This window comes from Mchenga conophoros, linkage group LG16 (genome assembly GCF_057382185.1).
Source record: "Mchenga conophoros isolate Kocher_MC1m ecotype Shallow Benthic linkage group LG16, M_conophoros_male_GT1.1, whole genome shotgun sequence".
Lineage (NCBI taxonomy): Eukaryota > Metazoa > Chordata > Actinopteri > Cichliformes > Cichlidae > Mchenga > Mchenga conophoros.
Window position 1 is genome coordinate 22,960,307 of NC_140541.1, and position 26,719 is coordinate 22,987,025.

General features: G+C 39.2%; 3 protein-coding genes across 5 annotated transcripts; 2 read left to right on the top strand and 1 right to left on the bottom strand.

Moving 5' to 3' along the window:
- Positions 1-1,624: 1,624 nt before the first annotated feature.
- Positions 1,625-14,847, top strand: LOC146556789 (lysosomal cholesterol signaling protein-like). Its single transcript, XM_085249263.1, has 16 exons — positions 1,625-1,889; positions 2,098-2,625; positions 3,244-3,643; positions 3,993-4,161; positions 4,258-4,413; positions 5,710-5,793; positions 5,954-6,074; positions 6,196-6,277; positions 6,532-6,622; positions 6,718-6,916; positions 7,621-7,710; positions 7,869-7,999; positions 8,597-8,692; positions 8,782-8,846; positions 13,069-13,203; positions 13,446-14,847. The coding sequence occupies exons 2-16, from the start codon at positions 2,163-2,165 to the stop codon at positions 13,639-13,641; spliced, it is 2,478 nt and encodes an 825-aa protein (XP_085105389.1). The 5' UTR covers positions 1,625-1,889; positions 2,098-2,162; the 3' UTR covers positions 13,642-14,847.
- Positions 14,848-18,416: 3,569 nt separating this feature from the next.
- On the top strand, positions 18,417-22,808 carry LOC146556790 (lysosomal cholesterol signaling protein-like). Its single transcript, XM_085249267.1, has 10 exons — positions 18,417-18,500; positions 18,661-18,781; positions 18,903-18,984; positions 19,241-19,331; positions 19,427-19,625; positions 20,676-20,798; positions 21,282-21,377; positions 21,453-21,517; positions 21,723-21,857; positions 22,297-22,808. Exons 5-10 carry the CDS (start codon positions 19,572-19,574, stop codon positions 22,490-22,492), a joined length of 669 nt encoding a protein of 222 aa, XP_085105393.1. The 5' UTR covers positions 18,417-18,500; positions 18,661-18,781; positions 18,903-18,984; positions 19,241-19,331; positions 19,427-19,571; the 3' UTR covers positions 22,493-22,808.
- Positions 22,809-22,985: 177 nt separating this feature from the next.
- On the bottom strand, positions 22,986-26,112 carry scrn3 (secernin 3). 3 transcript variants are annotated; one of them, XM_085249266.1, is made up of 8 exons: positions 26,049-26,112; positions 25,724-25,891; positions 25,413-25,594; positions 25,084-25,283; positions 24,169-24,381; positions 23,915-24,065; positions 23,644-23,824; positions 22,986-23,528 (listed from the first exon to the last, which is right to left on the bottom strand). In XM_085249266.1, exons 2-8 carry the CDS (start codon positions 25,877-25,879, stop codon positions 23,367-23,369), a joined length of 1,245 nt encoding a protein of 414 aa, XP_085105392.1. In that variant the 5' UTR covers positions 25,880-25,891; positions 26,049-26,112; the 3' UTR covers positions 22,986-23,366. The 3 variants fall into 3 exon arrangements, with proteins under 3 accessions (XP_085105392.1, XP_085105390.1, XP_085105391.1); XM_085249264.1 differs by having other exon boundaries at positions 23,915-24,077; XM_085249265.1 differs by having other exon boundaries at positions 23,915-24,077; positions 25,724-25,895; positions 26,049-26,110.
- Positions 26,113-26,719: the final 607 nt, after the last annotated feature.

Consider the following 26,719-nt stretch of genomic DNA (forward strand, 5'->3'; position numbering starts at 1 on the left):
GTGACCTAAAGAGAACAAAAAAGGAAAAGGCTATGAATAAGATAGGAAATAAATATGAAAAATTAAAAAGGGTAAATTTAACTAGGAAGGAATAAAATATAAATTAAGGTTAAAAATGAAATAACTGTACAACACAAATTAGAATGAAGGGTAAATTTAACTGGGAAGAATAAGATAAAGATAAATATATAAATTAAAGTTGAAAATAAAATAACTGTACAACAAAATACACAATACACAATATAGAACTATATAAGAATGTATGAAGAAATCTAAATCTAAATAAATATATACACAATAACAGCAGCTGTACAAGTAAAAAATGCAGATTCTGTACCTGTCCACTTTTACTTGTAATGTGCTTTTACATGCTTACTTAGCTCTTGGCTCCTCAGTTCACAGCAGTTATTTGACAGGTGCATGTGACACAGGCATTAGCTAACTTTTTTACTTAACTCTGTGGGCACACAGGAGACTAAATTTGTGGTATTTCTGGGTTTTATAGGTTGTATAAAATGTGCATTCCACAGTTAAGATACTTGGGAGAGTATATCAACATTTTAATTTCCCTGATATACTCCCACATCCCAGATAAATGATACTGCCATGCTTTGTGCTCATTTGAATGTAATACTAGAGATGTTGTTCTCCCCTGTTCCTTGCTTTACAATTTGCTACTGGGTCCACAGCAAGGTGCTGGAAACAATCCTAAGTGATTCTGGTTCATGTTGACATGACAGCGTCACACAGTTGGTGCAGATTTTTCACCTGCATGTTTTTCAGTGTTTTAGCTGACAGGAATGGCTCTCATCTGGTTCAGAGTTCAATGTATTGTGCATTCAGAGACGCTTTTCTACATACCTTGGTTGTTACAAGGGATAGTTTTAGTTATATCTACCTTCCTGACAGCTTGAACCACACTCACCATTCTGACTAACATGCAACTGCAACAAAAGTCTGCATAGCTCGTGACCAAGAATAACAAAAAACACAGAAAGATTTATGATCACAGAAGACAGAACATTTCATGCAAAAGATAACTCGTACAGTTAAGTATATCTTGTATTAAAAGATTATATGGAGACAAAACAGGATCCTTCCATTCAGCACGTGAGAAGGGCTGAATGTTAACATTTTCCATCACTGTCATCATTTTTATGATGATAACTGTGGTTCTCGTCATTTTTAGATTAAAGCCTTTTTAAAACTATAATTTGGCATAACATGCAGATACACCCTTTTCACAAAACTTTTGCTTAATTGAAAATTAGCATTTAAATGCTTTTTAGTCATTTAAGAGTCTTCAGTCTTTCGTAGCGATGATTGGTCATGTGACTTGTAGACGATACTCTACCATACTTGGCTGTTGTGAGGTGGCGGTTGAATTTCCCCGTACAGGGGCTTTCCAGACTTTAAAGTTTTTAAGCAGTTTAAATTTAGGTAGGCGTCTGGTAAACTAAACTTTTACTAAGTTTATGTTTGGGTTAAAATGCATCCTTCAAGCCTGTCTGTCAGCACTGCGGAAATAAGTGGTCATAGTTATGCCATCTTTCGTCTCTTATACGTATTTACGTTGTTTTCGAAAAGGATAGAAAGAAGGCGCTACGCCACGCCTCTTTTCACTATCTTGAAATGTGATTGGTTGAGATGTGTTGACAAATCATGGCTAATGAAACTTGTGGGTTGGATATTAAGCAACGCGGTCACGTAACAGTAAGAAGAGCGCTAGTGTCAAGTTATTTTTAAGAAGTTAGTAAAGGTGGAAGGCGAAGTTTGGATCGGTAAGAAGCTCTGATTAGTATCTGCCTCCAGCTTCACGTTAGCTCGCTGGCTAACTGACGGCTACCTAAATATGACTAGCGCATGGGTGCTCAACCGCTGCCAGACAGGTGAGACTGCATTATTAAAAAGATATATACAAGTTATATCGGTTGCAGTGATTTTTAACTATGTGTAAACAACGTTAAAACCTCTCTAAAAGCAGTCTTGTTAATATACGATATTATTTCGGTTAACTGACGTAGTTAGCTCTACGTGTGTAATGAGATTACAGCTGAACCGGTGATTTTAAAGGTTATAAGTGAAAGTTTTCCTCAGTGTCTCTAGTGACTGACAGTGCCGACTGGTGAGGAGGAGGGGATTAACGTTACGGCAAACCAGACATGACAGCTGGCGGCAGAGGGAGGGTCAACATAATGATGGAGGCACCGGAAAGAAGCCGCAGCTTCAACTTTTCATCTGAGGAGCTGGACTCCTCTGCCCTGTCCTCCAGCATGTCCATCGACAGGCTCTTCCCGGCGCTCCTGGAATGCTTTGGGATCATTTTGTGCGGGTACATCGCAGGGAGGGCAAACATTATCACCTCCACCCAGGCCAAAGGATTGGGGAGTTTTGTTTCCAAGTTTGCTCTTCCAGCACTGTTGTTCAAGAACATGGTGCTGCTGGACTTTGGTAATGTCATCTGGCCATTTCTCTGGAGCATCCTCATCGCCAAAGTGTGCGTGTTCTTCCTCGTCTGCATCCTCACATTGATAGTAGCCAGCCCCGTCAGTCGCTACAGTAAGGCTGGGCTCTTCTCAATTTTTGCTACCCAAAGCAATGATTTTGCTTTGGGATACCCTATAGGTAAGTAACTTTTAATCCCAGCAAACACAAAGCTTGTCATTCAGAGCTGTGACGTGTAAACATGTTGTCCCATTGTTTGCCCATCCATCATACTCAGAGTTCAGTTCCCCAGGATTTTATTATTTGTTAGCAAACAGATTTTGATATCACTGCTTTTGCGGCTTTTCTTTTATTCACATCAAGTTCATCCATAAATAAATAAATAGAGTGGTAGATATAATGTGAATCAAAACTGCACCCAGTTGAAAAAGTCAATTTAAGTTCAAATTAACTGACTAGCATTAACTGTATATCTTTAATATTTAATTATATAATGTTTACGTGGCCAGAGATGCTTTTTGTTTTGCACTCACTTCAGCACTTCCATCCACTGTCTTCCTTCTGGGATGTTTCAGATTAAGCCTGATTTTCTGCTTTATGCTTAAAGTCAGAAATAGAATCAAGCTATTGCAGTGATAGGAGTTATGATCACCTGTTCATGATGCAGCACACTCACATTTCTTAATTTTACTACAAACTACTGTATAACATTTTGTAGGTATCCAGCTCGGTTTTGTTTTAAACCTTTTACACATTTCTTCATCATTTTTATTTTTTTTGCTTTATCTTCATCCACAGTTGAAGCCCTGTACCAGAGTACATATCCAGAGTACCTCCAGTATATCTACCTGGTGGCACCTGTGTCCCTGATGTTTCTCAATCCCATCGGCTTTGCCCTCTGTGAGATCCAGAAGTGGAAGGATCAGGGGAACCATCAACAGAGCAAAGTAGTGATTGTGGGAGTTGTAGTTTTACAGGTCATAAAGAACCCCATAGTATTTATGGTTGTTATCGGCATCATTGCCCACTTTGTGCTGCACCAAACCATTCCCGTCTTCATGGCTCAGTTTGTGGATGGCTTGGCTAACTCTTTCGGGGGAGCAGCTCTGTTCTACCTGGGCCTGTCCATGGTGGGCCAGTTGGGGAAATTAACCAAATCTACAGTGGTGACACTGATATTACTTACTACAGCAAAACTGTGAGTGGAAGTAATTTAGATTTTTATTGCACTTGATTTTCTAGAAGAGGGCGATATTAGTGTTATCAGACAACCTTGTCTTATTTTTATGAGGTGTACTATGGAAGTTTAGAGAGAGTCAGCATGTTCAGGCTTTTCAAAGTGCTCCCACCATGTTGTTTTGTGCTGATGCTTTAGATGAGTCAGACCTTTCTCTGACCAAAAGCTGTTATCAAATAGATGACATATTAAGTAGTCTCAGGCACAGCATGCTAGTCAGTGCATGTAAAGTTTGTATAGTTACACTGCATTTCACATCAGTGTTAAATAAAGCTTCAGGTAATGGTACATGACTTGATTTGGCTTTCAGGTTACTAATGCCCCTGATTTGTAAGGACATGGTGGATCTGTTGGACAAACGCAACACCAGCGCTTTGAACCACTCCAGCCTCTCTGATTACGCCTTTCTTTATGGAGTGTTTCCCACTGCACCGAGTGTGGCCATCTATGCCGTTTATTATAACGCAGAGCTAGAAGTTGTGAGTTCTTTACAGCTTCCTGCCAACATACCATCTACCTTGTGCTTTCTCTCTCTAACTCACTGTGCATGCTTTCTTTGTTCTGATTCCTGACAGGTAACTGCTGGGATGGTGATCAGCACTTTCCTCTCAGCTCCAATAATGTATGTTTCTGCCTGGTTACTCACGATCCGTTGGACGGATCCTCAGCGTTTAATGAATTCACTGCAGAACGTCAGTTTCAACATAAGCATCGTGAGCTTAGTTGCACTGGTGAGTCACAGCTAGTTGACTAATCATCTATTCTTTATCAGCTGATCACTGTTTAAATGTATCTCAGTGGATGGGAACTAAGGTCATAGTGAACTCAAAGTTGCCTCTACTTAATAACGCACAGGGCGCTCACTGACTGTATTTTCTTTTTAAGGTCAGCTTTATTAATACTCATCTCCTGTTTATCTGCTCTGATGTTCTACCATTCAGGACAAGTAAATTAGAGATGCAGGCAGTCTTTGTAGATGTTTAAACCACATTGGCAAACTAACCTTAAAAGTCTGTGCCACTAACAGGATATACAAGTAGACAGATGTTTTAGTGACTTGCAGAGTTGCTTCCTCATTCTTTGCCTGTTGATATATCTTTAAGGAACCTGAAACTTGTTGCCACGATTATCTTTTTGCAATGATTAAACAACATTGTTTTCTTTTTTTATTGTTTCCCTTCAATGTTTCCATTTTTTTAAACATCCACCAAGGAGATTACATTTTTGGAAGTGTTGTAGGAGTGTAGAGTGGGGTCACATGGTCAAAGTGTGCCACATTTGTATGGAACAATCATTTGAAGATTTGGAAGTTTTTCGTGTAACCCATATACTCATCTCTGCTCCTTAACCCCTATATGCCAATATGTTGTACTGACTACATATTGGCATATGGGGATTCTAAATACCATGTTATCTTGGACCTTTGATCACTTATCCAAGGTCAAACTTTCAAAAAATGCCCTTTATCTTTAAAAGTATGCCTGCATATCTGCTGCCTTTGTTTGTATTGGCAACAGGAAATGATACTGGTATATGTGAATTCTAAATGTCAAATGATAGTTTGCATCCAAATTTCACATTAGACCTGTGATCTCACTTTTTACTTGGCATCTGCCTTTTTTCACATTGAAAGAAAAGTTTTAAAGATAAAACCTTTGTAGCTTTAAAGAAAAGAGAATGTGCTGCCTATTAAGTTAGAAATATACTCTTGTATAATGTTACATAATAAGCTCAGGTTATAAATTACCTACTACCTAGTATCTATTACTTACTCTCACAAAAATGTTTTTCTTCGAGATATAATACTATCTGCTTAAAAGTAGATACTGCCCAGAGAATAAACTGTCTTGATGGAAGTTTGCTCCCTCAGAGTGCTTGTTGTTTAGTCATGTGTTTCATAGTTCTCAGTAATTTCCCGTTTACTTTCTTCAGAAAATGAACAACCAGTCACCACTAGTGTACTATTTCTGGTAAAGTCTTTGTCTTTGCAATAATAGATAATTTACAATCCATGTTTTCTCTCACAGGTGTGGACTATTGCCGTCATGTTTTTAAGTAAAAAATTCAAAAGGCTGCCTCACTTGTTTACAGTTAACCTTTTCTTTGCACAGGTAAGCATGGTATTGCATTCATGAAAAACTAATAGCACCATTAATGTCTAATATGTCTAATGATTAAGTAAATCATATAAATCATATCTATATGAAGGAACTCACCTGTGGGCATTCAAAAATGACTAAGTGCCTGTATTTGTTATTTTGTTCTCTGTAGGTTCTGACTTGCATTGGGATGATCTTGTGGAACTTCGTAGTGAAGGAAAATAACTTCATTGGTCAGGTCCTGACTTTCACCTTATTATGTACCTCACTCTACAGCACTTTTATATGGCCAGGTACGCACACTACCATCTACCACAGGAAACCTACATTGAACTAATTCATGTTGGTTCATACTGGTGAGATGTATCTGTAGTGTGACTACAAATTTTGAAATTGATGTTTTGTTGTTTTAAGGTTTGATAGCACTCTCACTTGTGCTCTTGAAGTCTGAGGATCTGAAAGTTTCACCGGGCATGTTGGTCATTGCGGGCTGGGGGTAAGAGGAATGTGCACAGACTGGAAAACACGTCACTTTGGTTTAGACTGACATTCATGATGCAATCAACAATGTAAATGAATGAATATATCATAATATAATGTGATTTTGCATGACACCAACTCACTTAAAATTAAATAGTAAAAAAATGTATATCTGCAACCAAGTGTCATGCACGTTGTTCAGGGTAATCCCATTGACCTGGTTTTTATATTTTAATACTGTGACTAAATTTGTTGTATCTATGGTTGCAGGATTCCAGCTTTAATAACTGCAGTTTTGCTCATTTGTGGGGAAAAAATGTTTGGAGTCATTGATGCAGCTTTCTTCTATGGCAGAGCACAGGTAATAATACCCGGCGAAGTCATTTTCCTGTTTTCTGCCATGAAATTACAGATAATGAAATACAACCTGTATACAATTTGGATGTTTTCTTTCAGATAATCTGCACCACATTTGTAGTTGCCTTCAGCATATTCCTGGGAGGAGGCTCTCTTGTGTGTCTCAGCAGAGGAAGCTGGGCCCAAAATGTCCAAACTGAAGAGGTGAACTCATTTGACTCTCCAGAAGATCCTTTGATTGAAAATGAACCCGAAAACCAGACCGTGTTTGAGACTGACCCCCCACCAAGAGATCAAGGTGCGTTCTGGTTTGCCAGATGTCTGAAGCGAGATGTTATAATTTAAATCTCCTGATCAAGACTTGAGCATGCACATAGAGATGTCAGTTGTTTACAGCCAAGTTGGACTGGAAATCCAAAGTTCAAATTAACCCTTATCTACTAGTTTTCTACAGTATACTGCCGCACAGTGCAACCCCTTCCTCTCAGATAAGGTTTCAGTTAATCATGTAGACAAAGTCTCTGCAGTTACCAAAAAGCAAAATACACACACAAAAAAAATCTTTTTTCCCCAAGGACGTACTGAAGACACAATTCTCTACAGCAAGGAAGCTGGTTAATGCTGAGAAAGGAGTGTCAGAAAGGAACAAGTTCGATGCAGTGCTTTTGTTTTGCTACATGCCACTGATTCATGGTCATAGTTCCAGTAAGCAAGACACATTATTGCAAACTTGCAAACCAGTTCTGCAAGTAGTGAAGAGAAACTGTTTGAATGATTCAATACAAGAGTTTATTATCTTGTGTTGTAAGTACTTGTGTTGTATCAGCAAAAATATTTGTCACTAGTATTTTTGGGGGGACTGTATTTTCATATGCATTATTCATAGTCAGTGAAAGTACTTTACTTACTTTCCTGGAACTTGTATTTTATTGAATATCTGCATCCTGTGTAAAATGAGATAAGCTGAGAATTGCTTCCAAATATTTCTTTTTACTTTATCAGCATGCCTCGTATGTGACTGTGCACCAACCCAGCCCCTGCCTGACATGATCATCAGTGCAGATATGAGCAGCACACCAGCCACACAAGCAGGTACTGCACTGATAAGAAACTGACATTAGTGTTTTTATTGTGAGACTTCAAAAAGCAGTAGGATTTAGTTCATTTTATAGTATATGAGCATCAAACTGAATATTCTTGTAATTTATCAGGTTTAATTATTTCCTTATTTGTTTCGCTGCCCCCCTCAGGTCAGTGTGAGAGCAGGTGCGAGTCCACAGACTGCCTCCTTGTCCAAGTGGAGGAGCTCCAACAGGTTGCAGACAGACAAGTGGCCCGTCATGTGCTCATGTGTCTGCTTCTGACTGTCAGCCTGCTTGCTGTGAGTAAACAACCACCTTTCAGTTCTACAGTGACATGAAGTCAGCCTTCATCCGCCTGCATTATTATATTTAGTGCATCTCAAACCAAATCAGATACAAATGGCTGAGCTGTGTAATTTCCAACTCCTGTCACTGGAAGACTTTAAGAAACACATTCAGAGACCCCATTAGAAAAGTCATGTGTCTGGCTCTTTATTTACTGTTACATTGAATTTTATATATTTTTATTACTGTACGAAGAAATCTTAAAATAGTGTATTAGGGACATCTAGATTAAAAAACTGAAAGTACAAGAAAAGATACTAGGTATTGCTGGTAGATGCTTTGGTATACTTTCATGTGTCAGCTGCCATGTAGTTCCTTTTCGTATATTATGAGAAATTACTGATTCTGGGCTTAAATTAAAAGCTTTTCCTTATTGCTGAAGCCAGTTTTAAAACATATAATTTGATCTCACTTATTCACTGCAGGCATACGAGGGAGGGACTCTTTTTGTTTTAATGAAGGTCCACTCAGCTGGTTCTACAAGCTGGTTCAGTGAACAGCGTTAGTTACTATTTCTAGTTCAAAGGTCTTCTTACATCCTGTTTTCACAGAATTTGTCCAGCTGCGTGTGGCTGCTCTTTAACCACAATCCTGGTAGACTCTACTTGGAGTTGCTCTTCTTTTGTGCTGTGGTCAACTATGGACAGGTTTGTGTTAGAAATATCCTGTTACCTATTCATGACTGTATACTCACACCCACAGCACTAAAGTCATGCTTCTCTTTTCCTGTTGACAGGGACTTCTCTCCTTTGCTCTTTTTGGGCTGGACAAACATTTGATTTTACTGCCGTTTAAAAAGAGGTAAATGGCTTTTATATGAAACTGCCAAATTATAAAGCACATTCAGACATTTTTAGACACTTACTGGCCACTTCATTAGGTACACCTTACTAGTAAAAGTTGGACTTTATTTTTCCCATCAGAACTGCTTTCAGTCTTATGCAGGTAAATCAAATTTACCTGCTGGTTTATATGCTCACTGGCCACTTTATTAGTTACACCTTACTAGGTTGGATTCATTTTTGTCCTCTTAACTGCCTTAATTTTTCATAGCATAGATTTAACGAGGCACTGGAAAAATTCCTCAGAGATTTCCTCCAAACTGAAATAATAGCATCACACAGTTGCTTCAGATTTGTCGGCTGTACATCCATGACGCAAATCTCCCATTCCACCAGGTTCAGCGACAATGTTCAGTTGGTAGTAAGGAGCCGAAAGACAAGAAATATCCCCCACACTATTACTTCAGCACCACCGTACACCTTTGATACAAAGCGGGATTGACTCATACTTTCATGGTGGTTATGTCTAATTCTGACTCTGCCATCTGAATGTGGCAGCAAATAACTCGCAATTGTCCAATTTTGGTGAGTTGGTGTTTATTGTAGCCTCAGTTTCCTGTTCTTAGCTGACAAGATTGGTGCCTGTCTGCTTCAGGGTTCAATGTGTTGGGCATTCAGTGATGCTTTCTCACAAATCTTGGTGGTTGTGAGTGGTTATTTGAGTAACTTTTGCCTTCCTATGAGCTTGAATCCGTTTAGCCATTCTCCTCTGACCTTTGACATCAGCAAGACATTATTACCCAGAGAACTGCTGCTTACTGGATATTTTTACAGACCATTCGGACCTTAAAGATGATTGTTCAATTCAATTCAATTTTATTTATATAGAACCAAATCACAACAACAGTTGCCTCAAGGCGCTTTATATTGTACAGTAGAGATAGTGTCTGTCTCCCGAATCCAAACTGGAAGCTGGTTCCACAGAAGAAGGGCCTGAAATCTGAAGGCTCTCCCTCCCATTCTACTTTTAAATACTCTAGGAACAACAAGTAAGCCTGCAGTGTGAGAGCAAAGTGCTCTAATAGGGTGATATGGTACTACAAGGTCCTTAAGATAAGATGGGGCCTGATTATTTAAGACCTTGTATGTGAGGAGCAGGATTTTAAATTCAATTCTGGATTTAACAGGAAGCCAATGAAGGGAAGTCAATACAGGAGAAATATGCTCTCTCTTTCTCATCCCTGTCAGTACTGTTGCTGCAGCATTTTGGATTAGCTGAAAGCTTTTCAGGGAGTTGTTTGGACATCCTGATAATAATGAATTACAGTAGTCCAGCCGAGAAGTAATAAATGCATGAACTAGTTTTTCAGCGTCACTCTGAGACAGGATATTTCTAACTTTACAGATGTTGGGCAAATGGAAAAAAGCAGTCCTACATATTTGTTTAATATGTGCATTGAAGGGCATGCCTTGGTCAAAAATGACTCCAAGGTTCCTCACAGTGTTACTGGAGGCCAAGGTAATGCCATCCAGAGTAAGAATCTGGTTAGATACCATATTTCTAAGATTTTCAGGGCCGAGTAAAATAACCTCAGTTTTATCTGAATTAAGAAGCAGAAAGTTAGCGGCCATCCAGGTCTTTATGTCTTTAAGACATTCCTGCAGTTTAACTAATTGGTGTGTGTTATCTGGCTTCATGGATAGATAGAGCTGGATGTCATCTGCATAGCAGTGAAAATGTATGCTATGTCTTCTAATGACACTGCCTAAGGGAAGCATGTATAATGTAAACAGAATTGGTCCTAGCACTGAACCCTGTGGAACACCATAATTGACCTCAGTGTGTGAAGAGGACTCTCCATTTACATGCACAAATTGGAGTCTATTAGATAGATATGATACAAACCTCTGCAGCACAGTACCTCTAATACCTACAGCAGGACAAGCACAGAGATGAGTCCACTGTCAGAGGCCATAAGAAGATCATTTGTAACCTTCACTAAAGCTGTTTCTGTGCTGTGATGAGCTCTGAAACCTGACTGAAACTCTTCAAATAAGCCATTCCTCTGCAGATGAGCAGTTGGCTGTTTGACAACTACTCTTTCAAGGATTTTTGATATGAAAGGAAGGTTGGAGATTGGCCTATAATTAGCTAAGACAGCTGGGTGGCTTTTTACAGTGGGGCAAAAAAGTATTTAGTCAGCCACCGATTGTGCAAGTTCCCCCACCTAAAATGATGACAGAGGTCAGTAATTTGCACCAGAGGTACACTTCAACTGTGAGAGACAGAATGTGAAAAAAAAATCCATGAATTCACATGGTAGGATTTGTAAAGAATTTATTCTTAAATCAGGGTGGAAAATAAGTATTTGGTCAATAACAAAAATACAACTCAATACTTTGTAACATAACCTTTGTTGGCAATAACAGAGGTCAAAGGTTTACTATAGGTCTTTACCAGGTTTGCACACACAGTAGCTGGTATTTTGGCCCATTCCTCCATGCAGATCTTCTCGAGAGCAGTGATGTTCTGGGGTTGTCGCCGAGCAACACGGACTTTCAACTCCCGCCACAAATTTTCTATGGGGTTGAGGTCTGGAGACTGGCTAGGCCACTCCAGGACTTTCAAATGCTTCTTACGGAGCCACTCCTTTGTTGCCCGGGCGGTGTGTTTTGGATCATTGTCATGTTGGAAGACCCAGCCTCGTTTCATCTTCAAAGTTCTCACTGATGGAAGGAGGTTTTGGCTCAAAATCTCACGATACATGGCCCCATTCATTCTGTCCTTAACACGGATCAGTCGTCCTGTCCCCTTGGCAGAAAAACAGCCCCATAGCATGATGTTTCCACCCCCATGCTTCACAGTAGGTATGGTGTTCTTGGGATGCAACTCAGTATTCTTCTTCCTCCAAACACGACGAGTTGAGTTTATACCAAAAAGTTCTACTTTGGTTTCATCTGACCACATGACATTCTCCCAATCCTCTGCTGTATCATCCATGTGCTCTCTGGCAAACTTCAGACGGGCCTGGACATGCACTGGCTTCAGCAGCGGAACACGTCTGGCACTGCGGGATTTGATTCCCTGCCGTTGTAGTGTGTTACTGATGGTGACCTTTGTTACTTTGGTCCCAGCTCTCTGCAGGTCATTCACCAGGTCCCCCCGTGTGGTTCTGGGATCTTTGCTCACCGTTCTCATGATCATTTTGACCCCACGGGATGAGATCTTGCGTGGAGCCCCAGATCGAGGGAGATTATCAGTGGTCTTGTATGTCTTCCATTTTCTGATGATTGCTCCCACAGTTGATTTTTTCACACCAAGCTGCTTGCCTATTGTAGATTCACTCTTCCCAGTCTGGTGCAGGTCTACAATACTTTTCCTGGTGTCCTTCGAAAGCTCTTTGGTCTTGGCCATGGCGGAGTTTGGAGTCTGACTGTTTGAGGCTGTGGACAGGTGTCTTTTATACAGATGATGAGTTCAAACAGGTGCCATTCATACAGGTAACGAGTGGGGGACAGAAAAGCTTCTTACAGAAGACGTTACAGGTCTGTGAGAGCCAGAGATTTTCCTTGTTTGAGGTGACCAAATACTTATTTTCCACCCTATTTTACGAATAAATTCTTTACAAATCCTACCATGTGAATTCATGGATTTTTTTTTCACATTCTGTCTCTCACAGTTGAAGTGTACCTCTGGTGCAAATTACTGACCTCTGTCATCATTTTAGGTGGGGGAACTTGCACAATGGGTGGCTGACTAAATACTTTTTTGCCCCACTGTAAGTAAAGGTTTAACTACAGCCAGCTTGAAGGCCTGTGGTACATAGCCGATTATTAGAGATGAGTTGATCATATTTAAGATTGAAGCATTAATTAACGGCAGGACTTCTTTGAGCAGATTGTGAAGGAAATCCCTGTAGGTCAGCAGTTTCTGAAATACTCAGACCAGTCTGTCTGGCACCAACAAACATGCCACGTTCAAATTCACTTAAATCACCTTTCTTTCCCCATTCTGATGTTCAGTTTGAACTTCAGCTTGTTCTCTTGACCATGTCTACGTGCCTAAATGCACTAGGCTACAGCCATGTGATTGGCTGATTAGACATTTGGGTTAATGAGCAGTTGAACAGGTGTACCTAACAAAGCAGCCAGTGAGTGTACAATGAATATAGCAAATGCACAATAGACTATGTTTACATTATATTACGGTGTCCGCTGATTTAATTTTGTTCTGTGTTTAGATTATACAGTCTGTGGTATGGAAAACAAGAAGAGCAGCCACAGAGTGATTTACCTGAGGAGATCAGGATGACCTGCACCCAGTTCACCAAATACCACAAGCAGCAGTGTTTTCATGACATTGTTAAAAAGAGAAGGTGAGAGCACATTGTCTTACTGACCACTGCTCTGGTTGAACACTGATGACAAATGCGTTTTCCAGTAATGTCTAGGCAAACCTTTGCTGATGCTCGGTGACTCACAAACCACAATACCTTCAAAACAAAATTATTCCTGATTCAGTCATTTTTCTGTGTGTGGGTTCTGTCTGCTCCTCTGTTTCTTGTGGCTCCTTTTACAGACAACTATCCTTTGGGTGAATTCTTCTTTTGACTTTCAGGTGTGGAAAGAAGACTATGGTGGACTGTTTTCTTGGCTGTGAACTTGTTGAGTGGCTTCTGCAGGTTGGTTTAGCTCAGGACCGTGGCGAGGCAGTACTCTACGGGACACGGTTACAAGAGGGTGGTGTGCTCCAGCACATCAAGCAGGAATACAGCTTCCAAGATAGTCCGCTGTATTATCGCTTCATGGCATAAGCTGCTTGCATTAAAAAATGAGCTGCTTTTTTTTTTTTTTTTTTTTTTTAAAGCCTAAAAGAAATTTCAGTCAAAACAGGAAATTCCTGTACAGCAAAAGACTCGATGTACTGTTCCCTTTAATGCAAAAAAAAAAAAAAGGCAGCTGTGTGTAGATTGTCTCAAAGGGAAGGAGGAGTGTATAATAACCACCTCAGTCTCTATATCCAAAATGACAAGTTTATTTCTGAGACACTGTGTCAAAGCCACATTGCTAAAACTTGAACATGAGCCGCACATATATTCCTATTCATCCAAATCTATTGTTTGGAGGCAACATCAAAAGGAGATACAACTTAAAAGCAGCCGAATAATTCCTGACTATGTGAAAAAGCTGTGACTCGCCTACTGTTTAATGCAACACACTTCAGGAAAATCAGGTCAGGCTTCAGATTGTGATGGATGTTTACAGAGAAGAGGTATTCTTTAAGGTGTGTAGGTGTATACTGTATGTGTCACACTGGAACTTCACTGGGATTGTGATTCAAGGGAAGAAGCTTCCAAAAGTAGATTCTTTTCTTTTTTTGTTTTGTTTTGGAGTGCGGGACACTTTATTTGTATGTTTTATGCCATTCTGTGAGTGATGAAGCACAAAGAAGTGTTCTCATTTTAAAAAAAAAAAAAAAAAGTGCGTGTGAGGGGGGGGAAAAAAAGTCTCCTCTGCTTAATCCAGTCATTGATCTACTAGGACACCTTTGTGTTTCCTCACTCTTATCAAGAATATTTTATTTTGCCAAATAAATAAAGGGAAAGGACTCACATTTCACCAGTTAATTATTAATTTCGCATGAAGCAAAGGTATCGTTGCTTTGGAAACCTGTACTTGAACAGGTCTTGACAGTGATGTACATTATTCATACAGCTTTAACAAACAGCAACTGTCCAGTTCGATCAACATTTTTACTTGCTTTTGTTTGTCCATTTCAGTAACCACATAAAAAAGTAAACGTTAGCAAGAAAATCTAAGTCTTCACCTGAAAATGGGTTTTGTTTTAGAAGTTTGAGATGCTGCAGTTATTTTTTCCCCTCTCTCAGGTAAACAAGCAAATTAATTAATTTTCTAACTCTGATATTAACAGAATGTATGTAAATATCTAAGTTACTGTAATATAATGTGTATCATCACACATTGGCTAATAAAATAAAAGGTTTATTACCAAACCTTAACTCGTGTATTCATGAATTTGTTATTGAACAATTGAGCGAAAACTTAAACCTGCATTTTATAATGTGGCATTTATGAATTTTTCACTCTGATCAATTTTATGAACAATGGTTTTGAATATTACTCAGTTGTTTCATACTAGTTCATTGTACAAGAAGGTTTTGGTTGTTTTTTTGTTTGTTTTTTAAAGGCCTGATTTAAAAAAGAGTCTAGTGTCAAACTGTGGAATCGATTTGTGGTTGCATGTAGATGTGGGCCTCTGTTTTTACAGTAAACAGACATTTCCTTCTGAACAGAACTTAAAAACAAGTTCACCCGAAAATCTGGATTGACGACACCACGTAGAAGTTGTTTTTCCATGTTTCATAAGCTACAGTACCTTATACCTTTTGTGATCCAGGTGCACACTTTTAGCAACTAGTGACCACAAAGGCCGAGTTACATATTTTGGTAAATTGTGGGCTTGAATTCATTGTGCAGTGGAAATGCTCCCAAAATGTTCAGATTGTGTTATGAAAAATGAGACTTTGAGCACTCATATACTTCAAAGGTTTTTACTGTGATTCTATTAGAAACATGGTTTGTTAGAAATGTCTGCAAAGTATAGTCATTGTTTTACATTCAAGTTTATTACAAGGGGCACATCCATTAAAAACACCACACTGAGTATTTAATTCAGTAAATTAGTAAAAGTGGATGTCTTGTCAAATCTAAAATAAAACTTGCTATAAAGGTGAGAACGTTTTAGCCAAGTTATGCTTTTACATTTTGGCAATTCTAAAAAAAAAAAAAAAAAAAACTTTAACAGCCCAATTAATTTAAACATTTTTAGCTTTCATCATTTACTTTCACAGGTTCACAACCGCTGAAGATGAACAGTTTAAATAAAGACCTGGAATACAAAGAAGAACCAAGGAGATCCCTGCTGGTAGCTGGAGTCAAAGAGTGCTTCAAGTGCTTGGGTTGAACTCAAGTACTGCACCTCAGGCAGATCGAAGTTCTGTGAGCACCACAGATGGCACACTTCCTGTGGTCATGAGCATGCCCTGATGCCATATCCACATCCCTCAGGATATTAGTCATTGTCTCTGCAGTGATATGACCTTCTGTAAATAAAACCATAGCATGCATAAACAGTGGTGGTGACCATAAAACCATTGTCCTGATGTTATCTTAGTTTCCCCTCAGTGCAGCTATTCATTAACCAGTACCCTTTTCCTCTCCCAGCTCCTGCAATCGTCCATTGTGGCTGCAGGTGAGAAGATGAAATGCATCCCACCAGCACTTACTTCATTCATAGGCCCTCATTTGTGGATGTTCCCATCTTAATTGTGATGCTACACTGCTTTGAGATGTTACGATATCCACCTCTAGAAGAGGAAAATGTGAATAGCCATCAACCAAGTAGCACAGTGTTTTTGTTCTAAAACTCATGATGATACACTGTGTTCATGGGGTTCTCATTTAGTTCTGCACCACTTCAGCTACATTGAATAAATGAATGAGTTTATTGCCATTGTATGTCCAATGTAATTACAATGTCTCTCCTTTAAGAACTGCAAACAACCATTTACATTTGCATATTTACACGATTTAGACACTGAGAGTAAGGTTGTACTGAAGGCATTAACTTAGCCAAAAAGGTTTAATAAACTCAGAAGAACAAATAAATACATTTTTAAAAAGATCCATCCCTTACATGTACTGTAAGCGGGACAGCCAGCGCTCTCTTGTGGCTAAAATGCCCAAGTGCTATATGACATGTTTCATTTATTCTTTGTCCAATTACTTTTGATCTTTCACACTACAAAATGGCTACATCTTGCCCAAAAACTCTGTCAGTCTTTCAATTTAATTTGCTTATTCGGGTGAACAGTCCAGCTATTGTGTTGCAATACCAGCTGAATTCCTGGTGAGCTGATGGAATTTAGAAACAGGGTCTATGGAAATAGTTTCCCTTTGTGACAGTTTATCAACATTACATGTTGGTGCAGCTAAATCTGCTCTGGATTGGCATTTCTGGTTTCAGGTTTCAGTCTTTCTGTGCTTGAATGACGCAGGATATGCTTTTTCATAGTGAAGCTTTTGTTATAGTGAAAATACAGGATGTACCTCTACACTAACTTACTCTGTAAACATTTAATCAACTCAAGTTTTTGGACACAGTGTAAGTTGTGGTAAAAGGATATATGGCAACCTATTTGATCTTTAACTGTTTTTCTTTTTTTCATTTGACGACTTTTAGAGTCTGTAAGAGGTCAAGAATAGTAAAAAATACAATTATTGATGAAGGATTGAATTATTTAAACTTCTTTTGTGATCTGTTGATTATATCATATGAACAAAGCTCTTCTACTCTGTGCTACTTTGAATTGACTTTAAATTGAAACAGTTCATTATCAATACTTTTGTGTCATCTCACAGCTTTTTAGGTTTTTATCATCCTTTGAACTGGTCTCTAACTTCTCCACTGGGAACTAACATTCTGTCGTATTATCACACATATTTACACAAAAGCTGCCTGTGTTTCAGTTTCCGTACCTTCATTCATAGGTAAGTAACTTTTAATCCCAGCAAACACAAAGCTTGTCATTCAGAGCTGTGAGTGTAAACATGCTGTCCCATTATTTATGCAGAGATAGAATTATCCATAATATTATAATTTGTTAGCAAATTCGGTATAACCACTTCTGAGCCCTATATGCTTTAGAAATACTAAGAGCAAAGAAAAGAGTTGGAGAAGCGGTGAAGGGTGAAGGCAACAGTGGTGCCTGTGGTAACCAGAGCACTTGGGTCAATGACTCCCAATTTGGGTGAGTGACTCCAGCATCACTATCCGGCATAGTGCAGTCCTAGGAACAGCAAAGCTAGGGCACACAAGCACTCAGGCCTTTTAAGACCTAATCATCCAATGGTTACGTTTCCAAAAATATCTTTTGTTGTTTTGCTTTCATTTCAGCAGCTAACGATTCACATCCATCCACAGCTAGTTGTTGGGTAATTGTTTATTTGTTTTCATCTGATTTTTATATTTTTATGTTTGTTTGTTTTTATTTTAGCTTGACTAAGGTCTCTGTGAAGACTAAGTCCACTTAATAACTCGCAGGGCTTTCAATCACTTTATTTTCCATATCAAGATCTCATGTTTATCTGATATTATCACCTGGGACAAATAAAGGAAAAGTAAAAAGATAAACACCTGGTTGAACTACCTTGGAAAACGAATCTTAAAAGGTCCTGTTTTCAGCATTTTTAACTACACAGATTTTTTACCGACTTGCAGACTTACTTCCTCATTCTTTGCCTATTAGTAAACCTTTAAAAGAACTTGAAACTCATTTCTGCACTGACATAATATTTGCAGTGATGAAACATAACGTTTTTTTCTTCGCTTTAACTGTTCGCCCACAGTGTTTACTTTTTTGAGTCATGTGTTTCATAGTTCTCAGTAATTTCCCATTTACATTCCTCAGGAAACAAAAAACAACCAACTAACACTGTTGTGTACTATTCTTGCTAAAGTCTGTGGTTAAAATAGTGCATTGTTTACAATCCATGTTTTCTCTCACAGGTGTGGACTATTGCCGTCATGTTTTTAAGTAAAAAAATCAAAAGGCTGCCTCACTTGTTTACAGTTAACCTTTTCTTTGCACAGGTAAGCATGGTATTGCATTCATGAAAAACTAATAGCACCATTAATGTCTAATATGTCTAATGATTAAGTAAATCATATAAATCATATCTATATGAAGGAACTCACCTGTGGGCATTCAAAAATGACTAAGTGCCTGTATTTGTTATTTTGTTCTCTGTAGGTTCTGACTTGCATTGGGATGATCTTGTGGAACTTCGTAGTGAAGGAAAATAACTTCATTGGTCAGGTCCTGACTTTCACCTTATTATGTACCTCACTCTACAGCACTTTTATATGGCCAGGTACGCACACTACCATCTACCACAGGAAACCTACATTGAACTAATTCATGTTGGTTCATACTGGTGAGATGTATCTGTAGTGTGACTACAAATTTTGAAATTGATGTTTTGTTGTTTTAAGGTTTGATAGCACTCTCACTTGTGCTCTTGAAGTCTGAGGATCTGAAAGTTTCACCGGGCATGTTGGTCATTGCGGGCTGGGGGTAAGAGGAATGTGCACAGACTGGAAAACACGTCACTTTGGTTTAGACTGACATTCATGATGCAATCAACAATGTAAATGAATGAATATATCATAATATAATGTGATTTTGCATGACACCAACTCACTTAAAATTAAATAGTAAAAAAAATGTATATCTGCAACCAAGTGTCATGCACGTTGTTCAGGGTAATCCCATTGACCTGGTTTTTATATTTTAATACTGTGACTGAATTTGAATTTATCTATGGTTGCAGGATTCCAGCTTTAATAACTGCAGTTTTGCTCATTTGTGGGGAAAAAATGTTTGGAGTCATTGATGCAGCTTTCTTCTATGGCAGAGCACAGGTAATAATACCAGGGGAAGTCATTTTCCTGTTTTCTGCCATGAAATTACAGATAATGAAATAAAACCTGTATACAATTTGGATGTTTTCTTTCAGATAATCTGCACCACATTTGTAGTTGCCTTCAGCATATTCCTGGGAGGAGGCTCTCTTGTGTGTCTCAGCAGAGGAAGCTGGGCCCAAAATGTCCAAACTGAAGAGGTGAACTCATTTGACTCTCCAGAAGATCCTTTGATTGAAAATGAACCCGAAAACCAGACCGTGTTTGAGACTGACCCCCCACCAAGAGATCAAGGTGCGTCCTGTCAGGAAACCTTTAACAGACGCTGCTGGCTTCATTAGTCTGAAATCGTCAACAGTTAGGACGTTGTCAGATTAATGGATACTGAATATCTGAGGCACTAAATAAAGACCTTATCTACAGGTCATCTACACTTAAGTTCAACACAGTTCAACTTGTCTGTGGCATTCAACTCATTCCCATCAAAAACAATTTCAGTTAAAGTAGAAATGGTCTTCAGTTACCAAAGGACAATATATACATGCACACAGAATCATTCCTCAGAGGAATGACAGTAAGTTTCAGATTTGTTAAAATTCCATATCACCCACAAAATTACTCGCTTGTACAGGCAAAGAAAGGAATGTGAGAAAAGAACAGATTACATGCAGTGCTTTTGTTTTGACTAAATGCGAGAGTCATGGTCATAGTTCCACTGTAAACAACAAACTCTAGTATATGTAAACTAGTTCTGCAAGTAATGAGGAGAAACTATTTGAACCGCTTAATAAAAGACTCCATTATTTGATTGAAACACAAGCATTCGTAATTCAGTTTTTACAAGATCCCTCGTACCACTGACTGAAATGCAGCTCCAAACCCGATACCTCCAACATGTTTTACACATGGTTTGTAGACTGTCACAGTTGTACCCCTCTATCTGTTGCATAATTTGACGTACCTCAGCCTTTTCTCCGTGTTTAACTTCCTTCAGAATTACTTCTTTGCCAAGTTGTCTTTTAAGCATAGGCACAACTCTGGGTCATTCCTTCCATTTGGTGCTTTTTTTGTGTTTGACCGATTCATAGTAGAGTGTTAGGTCACAAAACATTTCTCTGAAAATGGCCAGGTACAGGGACTAAAAAAGGAGTGGAAAAAGCAACCGATGTCCAAAGAAAAACTTTGAAAGACCTTCTGAAAGCCTGAAAAACGGAGGCTTGAGACATTTTCACAGTAAAAGTCATAGTATATGTGTAATATTGTATAGTATCACTGACCTGCATGCTTTTGTATTTTACAAGGGTTTGTATTTATCTATTTGTGTTCTGCTGCTGCCCCCCTCAGGTCAGTGTGAGAGTGGGTGCGAGTCCACAGACTGCCTCCTTGTCCAAGTGGAGGAGCTCCAACAGGTTGCAGACAGACAAGTGGCCCGTCATGTGTCTGCTTCTGACTGTCAGCCTGCTTGCTGTGAGTAAACAACCACCTTTCAGTTCTACAGTGACATGAAGTCAGCCTTCATCCGCCTGCATTATTATATTTAGTGCATCTTGAACCAAATCAGATACAAATGGCTGAGCTGTGTAATTTCCAACTCCTGTCACTGGAAGACTTTAAGAAACACATTCAGAGACCCCATTAGAAAAGTCATGTGTCTGGCTTTATATTTACTGTTGCATTCAATGTTACATATTTTTATTACTGTATGAAGAAATAGTGTATTAGGGGCATGTAGATTTTTTTTAAGAACTTACATGAAAAAGATACTTGGAATTCCCGCAGATAAAAAAGATGAATTTATGAAAAAAAACCCATTAACATATGTATAGAAAACACTTAAAATGTCTTTTTCTTTTAACGAATGCCCACTCAGCTGGTTCTACAAGCTGGTTCAGTGAACAGCGTTAGTTACCATTTCTAGTTCAAAGGTCTTCTTACATCCTGTTTTCACAGAATTTGTCCAGCTGCGTGTGGCTGCTCTTTAACCACAATCCTGGTAGACTCTACTTGGAGTTGCTCTTCTTTTGTGCTGTGGTCAACTATGGACAGGTTTGTGTTAGAAATATCCTGTTACCCACTCACACCCACAGCACTAAAGTCATGCTTCTCTTTTCCTGTTGACAGGGACTTCTCTCCTTTGCTCTTTTTGGGCTGGACAAACATTTGATTTTACTGCCAGTTAAGAAGAGGTAAATGGCTTTTATATGAAACTGCCAAATTATTAAGCACATTCAAAAGTTTTTATACAAAGATGCTTTTCTGCATATCTTGGTTGCGCCCTTTCTATCACCTCAAAGTAGTCTGTTCATTCTCCTCTGAACTCTGAGGAGTTTTTACACAGTGTTTTTACAATATATTACGGTGTTCACGGATTTAATTTTGTTCTGTGTTTAGATTATACAGTCTGTGGTATGGAAAACAAGAAGAGCAGCCACAGAGTGATTTATCTGAGGAGATCAGGATGACCTGCACCCAGTTCACCAAATACCACAAGCAGCAGTGTTTTCATGACATCGTTAAAAAGAGAAGGTGAGAGCACATTGTCTTACTGACCACTGCTCTGGGTAAAGACTGATGATAAACATGGTATTTATAGTGTCTTTCTGTTCTAATGGACACTCAACGCACACAAAAAGCCACATTCACCCAATTATACAAGTGCTTTTTAAAATTTCCTAAGCACTTTGTCATGCACACACAGTGGGTTCAGTATTTTGCCCAAGGGTACCTTTACGTGCAGGGATTGAATCACCGCCCTTCCGATTGGTGATCAGCTTGTGCTACCTCCTGTTAATGTCTAGGCAAACCTTTGCTGATGCTCGGTGACTCACAAACCACAATACCTTCAAAACAAAATTATTCCTGATTCAGTCATTTTTCTGTGTGTGGGTTCTGTCTGCTCCTCTGTTTCTTGTGGCTCCTTTTACAGACAACTATCCTTTGGGTGAATTCTTTTTTTCACTTTCAGGTGTGGAAAGAAGACTATGGTGGACTGTTTTCTTGGCTGTGAACTTGTTGAGTGGCTTCTGCAGGTTGGTTTAGCTCAGGACCGTGGCGAGGCAGTACTCTATGGGATGCGATTACAACAGGGTGGTGTGCTCCAACACATCAAGCAGGAATACAGCTTCCAAGATAGTCCGCTGTATTATCGCTTCATGGCATAAGCTGCTTGCATCAAAGAAAAAGGTTTCTTTTAACCTAAAAGAAAATCAAATCAGTTCGAACAGGAAATTCCTGTACAGCAAGAGACTCAACGTACTATTACTAAATTCACCATCGTGGCACAGTGATAGCAACGAGGACCCCTGTCGGCAATGTGAGAAATGTTCAAAGTGCTGCACACTCTCATTCAAAATGTTTTTTACTAAAAATCACTCACCAAATGAATAAAGGGGACAAATGATGTTATTTGATGTTATTTCTTTGGAAACCTTCACTGGATATTATTTATGAAGTTTTAACCAGAACTATAATTGTTAACATAGCAACTGCTGGCCAGTTTGATTAAAAAATGTCATTTTTCAGTCATCATATTGAAACATAATGTGGTAGCAATATACAATGAAAATGTATATCTTCTGAGCGTGATGGGAAAACACTTTTAGGAACAGCTGCAGATCTTCTTTTCTCTCAAGGTAACAAAATATATAAGGCGCATTTTCTGTGGCAAAATTTTGTTTTATTAAACCAAATTTTAATAAAATGCATGCAATTCAAAAATGCATCATCACACTTTGGCTGTATATTCATAACGTGTTTAAAAACAAACTTTTATTACAAAAGATTTCATTCTTGCATTATGTAATGCATTTGTTATGGAACATTTCTCATCAATGATTCATTAAATAAGAGTCAAGACTTTAATGTCATGGGATTTAAGAACATTACACTCTCTTCAACTTTCTAAGCAATAGTTCTGAACAGTATCCTGTTGTTTTGCAGGTTTATTGCACAAGCATTTTTGTACTTGATTAAAACGTAAAAAGCAGAATGCCTTCTGCTAGTGTCAAAGTGTGGAACTACGTTGTGGCTCTGGCCTCATTTTTGGCTGTAAACAGAAAGCTCCCTCTGGATAGAACTTGAAAACAAGTTCACCAGAAAATCTGGGCTCTCAACACCATGTAAAAGATGTTCCTCCATCTCTTTTATCATCTCCTTCTCCAGCTGCCTCATACCTTCTGTGATCTTCCTTCCTCTGTCCTACAGAGAAAGGAAAAAACACAAGTTGCACACGTTCAGAAAAAAGGCCCACACAAGACAAAATAATAATAATTTTACATAAATCGCAGGCTTGAATTGAATTAAACTGTAAAACCTTGTGGGACTCAATGATGGCAGCCACCAGTTCATGTTTGACAAACAACTCGTGCTTGCGGTCAGGCTTGCTCTGGAAGCGGGGTTTCTTCTTCACAGGGTCATCTAGGCCGTAACTCGGGGAAGACGTCTCCTTTAACAGGTGAAGGTTTTTCACGAAAATGAACGGTTTGAATACAGACCTGTTGTTACAAAAGAAGAACCCAGGAGATCATCAGTAGAAATGCATTGGAAGAGTGCTTTAAGCGCTAAAATAACATTAAGTACTATACCTTTCAGGATCTGGAGTTGCTGTAAAATAGTGAACCCCTGGCAGATCGGGATCCGTGGGTATCACAGAGACCATACTTCCTGTGGTCATGAACATGCCTTCCATGTTGATGCCACTATCTTTATCCCTCAGGATATCCATCATTGTCTCTGCTGTGATATGACCTTCAGTAAATAAAATCACACCAGTGGTGCAGATTATGTAACCTTTGTCCTCCTGTGACCCCAATTTTTCTGAGTGTGTTCATTGACTAACCGTTGCTCTTTTCCAACAACTTCTTCCCCTCACAGTATCGGCTCCCAGAGGCTTCTATTCTGGCTGTAGTCATAAAGGAGTAGACCGTGGCAAAGTTGAACTCAGTCTTCCCATCCCACCAGCCCTTCCTTTGGGCATACGCCCTCATTTCAGGATGCTCCTTGTCTATCTTAATGGTGATGCCATACTGGTTTGAGATGTTGCGATATCCACCTGTAGAAGAGGAAAACATGAGCAGTCACTAAAATTAAATCTATTTTACTCTAACTTTCCTTTACTGAGGTAAAAAAAACCAAAAAAAAACAAACAAAAACAACAACAACCGTCCTTTAAATGTTAGAAAGTATTCTGAATAGGACAGCCAGCACTCTCTGGTGGTCAGAATGTGTAAGTACATCTAGGACAGGTTTTGGTCTTGTTAAATCTCAAACACACCTCTTTCTTTCCAGATATACTGAAATTAAAAGCTAAGACTTTGCCCTTTAATGTAGTAACCACTATTTTATTCCAAAGGACATAAAATGTGTGTAATTTTTGTATTTGTTCTAATGCCACGTATAGACTAATGTATCTAATCTACTTAAATTATCAGTGTAAATATCCAACTAATGTGCATTTTGTTATGAGGCTCACCTCTTGAGTCCTGCAAAATTTGCAGACTGCAGAGTAGTGAGCGATTCAGTCCTTTTGTGCTTTTTATGCCTTTTAATACCCATAAATGTGCACACACTGAAAATATTTATTCATCTTCTCTTCTGAATTTAACAGCTCCCATCCATTATTCTTTTTACTACTACTTATCACAAACATTATATAAAAGTTACTGGTCTATTTAGGATGTCTACTTTCCCAGAGTATTCCCTGAATTGGCCAAAGAAGTCTTATGTTCAGAGTGAACTTTTTCTTTCCAATTACCTTCGACTCTTTCTGCTGCCCAGTACTTTCCTGACGTTTCCAGGAGCCATGCTTCCTTCCTGTCTGAGATGAGGAAGCTGTTGTGGTAGGTGAAGCTACTTTCATCCTCCATGCACGATCCTCCCTGACCGTACTTCTCCAGCAGCTCGGTGATAACGGTCACTGCGTTCTCAGCTGTATCAGCTCTCTCAAGTCCAAGCCTGTGAAATTGACAAACAAAATTTTAAACGGAGACCATGCCATTACATTTTCTTTTGCACATCAGGATACATTAAGCTAAGTATATAGATACTTTAAAAAGCAGACAACTTCTATACAGGCGGGTTTACCTGACGAGATCCATGCCGAGGAGAGCCTCCTCGCCATCTGCACTCTGTCGGCCCCACACTGCTTCATTTCCAATGCACACTTGATGCTCATTTGCACCCATCTCTGCCCCCCACAGCCATGCTGGTCTGCTCAATACAACTGCATAAGTGTGGGCGACCTGCTCAATCTCTATATATGTGCACTTTTCACAAAAAGAAGAACACACAAGGGCAAAAGGTATTAATGGTTATCAGCTGGGACGCTCCGCAAGGAGTAGCAATGTGGTAGACTGAAGGTTGGAGGGCAATGATATGGTCTCTTTATTACCTACCTCAACCTTCTCCCCTGCAGCATAGTCTGTGGCAGGAAAATACACAACCTCCTGGACTTCATCGCAAGGCCTGTCAGAGTTTTTCCCAAAAATGATGCGCTGTCCCTCAGTGGATGGGGGCAGAGCCACAAAGGTGTCACACGAAGATGGGCGCATATTAATCCCAAACTATCTAAAAGAAAGGTCTTAGTTATCCAAGACAGTTTTCACTGGTGCTCAGATTTAGCAGATGTAGTAAACCGTAAACACACAAAGTCACTTGTAAGCCCTGTAATGTTAATATACTGTTGACGTATAGCGCTGAATAGCACATAAGCAGACTTACCCAGCGTTGTTACCATCAGTTTCTATTCTCGTGCGTTTCTTTCGTCTGTCAAAGTTCACAAACGCGGAAACAGTGCAGTCACGTGACCGAGATGAAGTCAGTTTCGTTTTCGTAGTTAAAAGAATTGCGCACAACTGTTGCTGTCAGTTTTATTCTTATGTACGTTTCACTTCACTTTATCAAAAGAGATAAAAACATAAGAAACTAGTGTTCCAGTTTCTCAAGGGGATTAAAAAACGTTAACAGAGAGAGAGTTATTGTGTTTAGGCCTGTGAGGATAAAACGGTTTTAAGTTTTCTTTTGAATTCAGACACTTTTCTTATTGAACTCAGGCACATGTTTCAGGACCACAGATCTGCACCTGAAGACCCGAGAAGTCTAGTTGGATTAAAAGCACTGAACAAGTCATTGGTCCTAATGTACTGGGTGGCCAAACCATTGAGAGTTTTTCTTAATTAATTAGTAATTAGTAATTTAAATATGGCCTGTATTTATATAGCGCTTTACTAGTCCCTAAGGACCCCAAAGCGCTTTACATATCCAGTCATCCACCCATTCACACACTGGTGATGGCAAGCTACATTGTAGCCACAGCCACCCTGGGGCGCACTGACAGAGGCGAGGCTGCCGGACACTGGCGCCACCAGGCCCTCTGACCACCACCAGTAGGC

What these genes read in the sequence shown, in the direction of transcription:
- LOC146556790 (XM_085249267.1), top strand. Translation starts at nt 19,572, where the DNA reads ATGAACCCGAAAACCAGACCGTGTTTGAGACTGACCCCCCACCAAGAG. An exon ending in CTGTGGTCAACTATGGACAG is followed by an intron (nt 21,378 to 21,452) that starts GTTTGTGTTAGA and finishes TCCTGTTGACAG; the next exon opens with GGACTTCTCTCCTTTGCTCT. An exon ending in TTACTGCCAGTTAAGAAGAG is followed by an intron (nt 21,518 to 21,722) that starts GTAAATGGCTTT and finishes TTCTGTGTTTAG; the next exon opens with ATTATACAGTCTGTGGTATG.
- scrn3 (XM_085249264.1), bottom strand. Translation starts at nt 25,879, where the DNA reads ATGCGCCCATCTTCGTGTGACACCTTTGTGGCTCTGCCCCCATCCACT. An exon ending in CTGCAGGGGAGAAGGTTGAG is followed by an intron (nt 25,595 to 25,723) that starts GTAGGTAATAAA and finishes TTTTGTGAAAAG; the next exon opens with TGCACATATATAGAGATTGA. An exon ending in CCATCATTGAGTCCCACAAG is followed by an intron (nt 23,529 to 23,643) that starts GTTTTACAGTTT and finishes CTTTCTCTGTAG; the next exon opens with GACAGAGGAAGGAAGATCAC.
- LOC146556789 (XM_085249263.1), top strand. Translation starts at nt 2,163, where the DNA reads ATGACAGCTGGCGGCAGAGGGAGGGTCAACATAATGATGGAGGCACCG. An exon ending in TTGGTCATTGCGGGCTGGGG is followed by an intron (nt 6,278 to 6,531) that starts GTAAGAGGAATG and finishes CTATGGTTGCAG; the next exon opens with GATTCCAGCTTTAATAACTG. An exon ending in CTGTGGTCAACTATGGACAG is followed by an intron (nt 8,693 to 8,781) that starts GTTTGTGTTAGA and finishes TCCTGTTGACAG; the next exon opens with GGACTTCTCTCCTTTGCTCT.